At 45.0% G+C, this 6,024-nt stretch overlaps 1 protein-coding gene across 1 annotated transcript in view; it reads right to left on the bottom strand.

The window, feature by feature from the left end:
- Positions 1–4,871, bottom strand: part of Akirin2 (akirin 2) — a 16,983-nt gene extending 12,112 nt beyond the window's left edge. Inside the window, exon 1 of the mRNA XM_005361964.2 lies at positions 4,184–4,871. Within this exon, the coding sequence (XP_005362021.1) occupies positions 4,184–4,412 (229 nt within the window). The 5' untranslated portion in view covers positions 4,413–4,871. The remainder of the gene's footprint in view (positions 1–4,183) is intronic.
- Between the last annotated feature and the right edge of the window lie 1,153 nt (positions 4,872–6,024).

The following is a 6,024-nucleotide window of genomic DNA, read 5'->3' as shown; positions in this document are numbered from 1 at the left end:
AGTTCCAGGGCAGGCTCCAAAGCCACAGAGAAACCCTGTCTCGAAAAACCAAAAAAAAAAAAAAAAAAAAAAAAAAAAAAAAAAAAAAAAGACTCTTGCTGAGGACCACACACCCTGGTCACTGGAAACGGAGCAAGCTGGTACTGATCCAGAAGCTCCTCCCTGTTAGCTAGCTTCCACAGCAGCAGGTGTTTCGCAGGCTACTACGAAAGAAAAGTCATCCCAACAGCATCACCCAGCTGTCAACTCTGAGCTACAAAACTCATGTCTGGCATGACAAGTTCATGAGTAAAACAGTGGCATGAATGTCACGGGGTAAATGCCCTGCTATCTGACTGCGTTTATGATTTCCACCTGCTCCAAGGCAGAAACACATGTTTGACACTGTAAACCTGGCCAAAAACCCAAAACTGCTCTAGCCTAATATCATTATTTTGTTAAATGGCCATGGTAACAAACTGCCCTATAAATTGTATCTCTGTACCTATAGATTAATGTAGCTCTCAGACCTCAGAACATTTTTCTTGTATACTATTCACAGTTAACACAGAAACTCACAACTGGTCAAAGTGCAGAGCTCAGTTATAAAGGATCCATATCATATCTCTTCCCACCAATACTCAGAACAATCATGGAACAGGCAGCAAATAAAGTAAGGGCCAGATGTCAGGGAAGACCAGAATCAGTGTCTTCTGGACATGACAGGACTGAATACAGCAATCGTCATCACAGGTTCAAGACCTGCATAAAAGATCAAGCCAGTCAACACTTATGCACAAGACTCCACCCTTAGCTAAGGACCTATTAACAGCTGATGGTTATTTGGTGTAGAAACAGTCAATTTTCTTTAAGCTCTTAGTAGATCAATCATGCTCCAATAAATAACCCCAAATCCATAAGCAACACAAATTGGGACTTGATAGGCTATTTTAAGGGGCGGGGGAGAGAACATGAAATTGGGAAGCAGGGAATGGGGGTGAGGTGGATCTGGGGAAGAGTTAGGTGCTTGATCAAAATACACTTCATGTACGTATGCATTAAATTCCCAAAGTACGAGGGGGAAAAATATATCCTTAAAATCTTATGTAAGGCATAGTAGGGTGCACCCACCCTCTAATCCCAGCATTTGGGAGGGAGAGCACTGAGTTCCAGGCTAGCTAGGCCTTCATGATAAGAACATTTCAATCTCTCTCTCTCCCTCCCTCCTTCCTTCCTTTTCCACCAACTTCCCAGGATAAGTATTTGATACACTCATTTCCGCATCTTCATTTAAATGCTTTTCTGTCTCCAAACCAATCTACTATCCTTTTACACACTAAGTATTTGAGACATCAATCACTGAATTATAATCCTACGTCAGAGTATGTATAAACTTTTTTGGGGGGTGGGGGTAGGGAATAAAAGATCAGACAATAAATATAAATTCCGGGGCAAAATACTCTCTCCACAACCTTATAGGATAATCTGTAATGGACTTTCAACCTTTTAAAGGCGGACAGGCATAACTGGATCCCAACTGTTTTTCATGGCACTGACATTTAAATTCTTTTGATTTTTCAATGTCATAAAATAATCATTTTTATTCTTTTTCAGCCATTTTAAAATATTATTTTAAAAAAGCCTTGCCTCCCAGTCTGTACAAACAGATGGCCATAGTTTGTGTCAAACCTACCTAAAGCAATTCTGAATCAGTAAGTCAGGCACACCAAAAATCATGTTTGAGATATGATGTGTAAAGGGGGGGAAGAACTGAAGCCACTGTTAATGAACAGAGTAACAGTTTCAAGTCTTGAGGGTAAGCTAGACTCCTTCAACTAGCCCTTTTCTCTAGTATTAAGTTGCAAGTTTGAAAAATATTGACTTAAACAAAAGCAGTCATCAAATCAAAGTTTGGAATCACCTTCTTGGAATGTCTAAAATAACAGTCAGGGTTTAAACCAGTACCAAGTTCCTGAAGCTGCTAATAAGCCCCATCAAAACCTCAACATCACCATCAGAAGTGACCGTGAGGTCTAAAAAAGAGCAATGAGAAAGACAAACTGCATATGGTACAAGCACTGTATAAACTTCCAGTTCTTTAGTTGTAACCCAAAAAAGTTCAACCATACATTTACAGTATCATTAAAAATTACAGTAAATATGTACATTTTAGCAAATTTAAACTTTCAGCAATCTTCCCTCATTTTTCAGGAAGTCAATTTTCTACATCAATATTCAAATTAATTAAAAATACCCACTTACTATTTAGCCAACTATAAACATTACTTAGGATGTGATTTTAAGTTTCAAGATAGAATCAAACTATCAGCTGGTTTAAAGACTAGCAATAATTCTAATCATTTTACTATTGTACTTTACCTAATTGAAATGTGAGAGAACACAATATATTAACCTCTGCTCCAAAGAGAGCGATGACATGACAAATTTGAAAGCTCACTATTATTTCTGAACAAGTTCCTCTAAGTAAAGGAAGGTGTATAGTTCCCTGGTGTTTCATGTATGTGTTCAAGATTACTTTAATTGCATAGGGATATACTGTAACTCACAAACCTAACACTACCCTAATGAAATTTATTGCTGGTTACAGCTACTTTGAAAAGACCTCATTAGTAGTTAGGGCACCATTTCAATGCTCAAAGATACCATTTCATTAAACACAACTAAAAATGTCTGCCCCAAAGAATTCATTCTTCACTTTGTTCTCGCTTTTTCTGTAATGTCTAAACTAGTGGTTCTCAACCTCCCTAATGATGTGACCCTTTAATACAGTTCTTCACGTTGTGATGACCCAACCATAAAATTATTTCGTTGCTATTTCATAACTGTAAGTTTGCTACTGTTGTGAATCGTTATGTAAATATTTGATATGACACCTGGGGTCGCAACCCACATGTTGAGAACCACTCATTAAAACATATCCGTCATGAATGCCTTTATACATATATAAGGGGGAGGGGACCAGTTTAGGTACAATCATTAAATAAAATTTTTGGCATTCCTATGAAAACTGACTGCAACTCTTAAAACAGTATTGCCCTAAGTTAGAGCAAATATTTAATAGCAAGAATAGGTAACTGAGGTCTCACCATGGATTTGGGTATGGCTATTTAAATGTGACAGTAAGAAAAAACCCACTTGGTACAGTTAATTGTATATGGAAGTTGCCAGATACAGAATTATATAATTCCCATCTTTTTTAAAATGAGGTTCTGGGGGGAAATTTCAATTAAGCCAATCAAAGCTCTAAGGATGAGATCACCAAGGGGGCTCTCTCTCTCTGGCACTCACAGACCTTTGCATGCCACACACAAAGGAAATAGGTTTAGACTTCAAGTCCACAAAAGTCTGCCCTAAGACGTGCACGGGGGGGGGGGGGGGGAGATACCTAGGTACACACATCATGAACAAAAGCAACCAAAGGTACACCCGGCAGTCACTTTCCGAATGTTTCAAGACTTCAAGACGGAAGTCCACTGGAATCTTGAGGTATTCGTTACTCTCGAGGCTAGGGTGGTTTTTGTTGGGATAACTAAAGCGTTTACAAATAAATTAAGTCAGTCCCAATTTAAAGGACAAGTTCTTTTCATTAAAAGTTCGGATTTCTTAAGGACTAGACGCATAGCGAGATCACATTACAGTACTCGGGAAGAACATTTGCTTTGTTGTTGACCCTGCTAGGGAAACAGGTCTTGACTCAGCCAAAGTGGCGTTCTTGTGGGTGATTAATGACAGGCCTACAACTCGCCCCAGTGACATCCATCCCCCCCCCCTCCAAGCCCCACCCCTTCTATACTAAAACCAGCCAAGTCTAAAATGGAGGAGGGGCTGCCTTCTCGCCTCAAACCACTCAGTCACTGAGTTAATAGCTGCAACCAATCGATTCAGCCTAAGAGACCGGGAGATTCGGGTGAAATGTGACCCTTCTCTCGCCGGACTTATAAATAATATCATCCTCTCTGATCATTTCCGCCGGGTCTCTACAGAAGGACACAATCCCAGTGACCCTGCCCCCAAATGATCTTCCTCACAATGAGCTAGCTACCCCATAATGCCGGTCAGCACGGCCCGTACCCACCCAACCTGCCGACACCGCCCCCACCTTCGTTCAGGCCCTTTCCCTTTGTGTCCGCACCCCAGGCGCCCGGCCGCAGCCCACCCCGGCGGCCCCGGGGCCGAGGCCCACCTGTGGTGAGGCGGGAAGAGACGTCGCCGAACGGGGAAGGCTCCATCCGGAGATACTTCTGCGGCGAGGCGGAGGCAGCCGAGGCGGCGGCGGCGGCGGTGGCGGCCGCAGGGGAGGCGGTAGCCGAAGCCGGGGCCGACAAAGGCGCGCACCGCCTCCGCTTCGGAGACGCGGGGCTCAGCAGAGGATCGAAATCCAGAGTCCTTTTCAGAGTGGCTCCGCACGCCATGGCGGCGGGCAGCCGAGGCCCGGCTCGGGCGGGGCCGGGAAGGACGGGGGCAAGAGGGCCCTCGGATGCGCCCGGTGGGTGTGGGGCCCGGGACGGCGGGGCCGCGGAAGGGCAGGTGGGCGAGGCGCGAGGTTCGCGACGCCGGCTCGGGGCCGCTCCCGAGAGGCCGGGCCACCCCCGCCGTGCGCTCGCTAGCTAGCTCGCTCGGGCTGGAGCGCGCCGAGGCTGCTGCGCCGAGACCGGCTCCCTTCGGAAGTGGACCCGGCTAGGGGCGCGACCAAAACGCGATCTCCCACGCGCCGGGGCCGACGGAAGCTGGCGAGCGGCGGCGATGCGAGGCGGCTGGGAGGTGGCTGCGGCCGCACAGCGCTAGGCAACGCACTCGACCCTCTCCTTCCCCGCAGACCCAACTCTGCCACCCGCCGCCGGCCCCAATATGGCGTCAATAACAACGCCGCCGATTCAAATCCTGCGGCTCCAGGGCGCCTGCGCGCGAGGGGCGGGCCGGGGCGGGCCCACCCGAGTGCACTCTGGGATTTGTGGGGTTTCGCTCAGGGCTGGAATCCGCCTGAAAGACGGTTACTCAGAAGTCACGGAAACTACGACTCCCGTCATTCAAGGCGCGCGGTCCTGAGTTCCGGGTTGAAATTTAAATACCCCCTCATAAGTAAGTGTAAAAAGATGTAAGGAAGAGAAAAAGGAGTCTCTGAGACAGTGGAAAAGAGGAAACGAACCCCCTAGAAAAAGCAAGCTAAGCAACTTAGAGGTCGGCATAGTAACTTAAACGGGAAATAGCAAACAGCTAATTTAATAGCCTGAGAGAGATACATTTTGCTATCAAAAGCCCCCAAAACCAAATCTGTCACATGGAGAGAATAGGAAATAATGAAAACGCCAATTTGGGACCATGAGACAGAACAACAGTAAAAATAGATTACAGGATCTTTGAAGGCTGTGCCTTGCATTCCCCAGATAGCTACTTGTTTATGCTTATTGAATTCTACAAAGCTGAAAACGAATAACATTTGAACGAAGCACAGAGTAAATTATTTTACTCTGAGCAAAAACCACTTGACACCGGCAATTAGTTGAGTTTGGAAGGTCGGGCGGGGGTCTGCGGAAAGGCAAACAGATGCTTACAGAGCAGGACCCATTTGTAAGCAAAGGGGGAAATGTTTCTAAAATATATATATTTAATCCAATATCTAAAATAAGGACCGAATGCAGCATTGATAAAGTTATTTCTGTCGATGCTTTCCATCTTCTGCCTGTGGATGCTAGCGCTACAACGTTACCTGACTATCATCAAATGATTATAAATGTTAACTTTGTCTAAAGCATGCTTATGTCTGCCGATTACTCAGAAATCAACATATGTAGCTGCTTTATAGTGGTTTGGGGCAATAATTCGCTATCCCCATTTGTTTAGAATTGTTCAGTACCGCAAAGATCAGCCCACTTGATCGCACTGTATAAGCAGCTGAGCCGAGCTTATTTTAATTTAGAATGTACTCTTTTACAAGGTATCTTTTGGGAAAGACCTGTGAAACAATCGCTTAACTAAGACATTTACTGAGGAACTGTTTATTACGGTCTGAACACTCCACCAAAT

Source organism: Microtus ochrogaster, linkage group LG5 (genome assembly GCF_000317375.1).
Source record: "Microtus ochrogaster isolate Prairie Vole_2 linkage group LG5, MicOch1.0, whole genome shotgun sequence".
Lineage (NCBI taxonomy): Eukaryota > Metazoa > Chordata > Mammalia > Rodentia > Cricetidae > Microtus > Microtus ochrogaster.
This window is presented reverse-complemented; position numbering and strand designations above follow the sequence as displayed.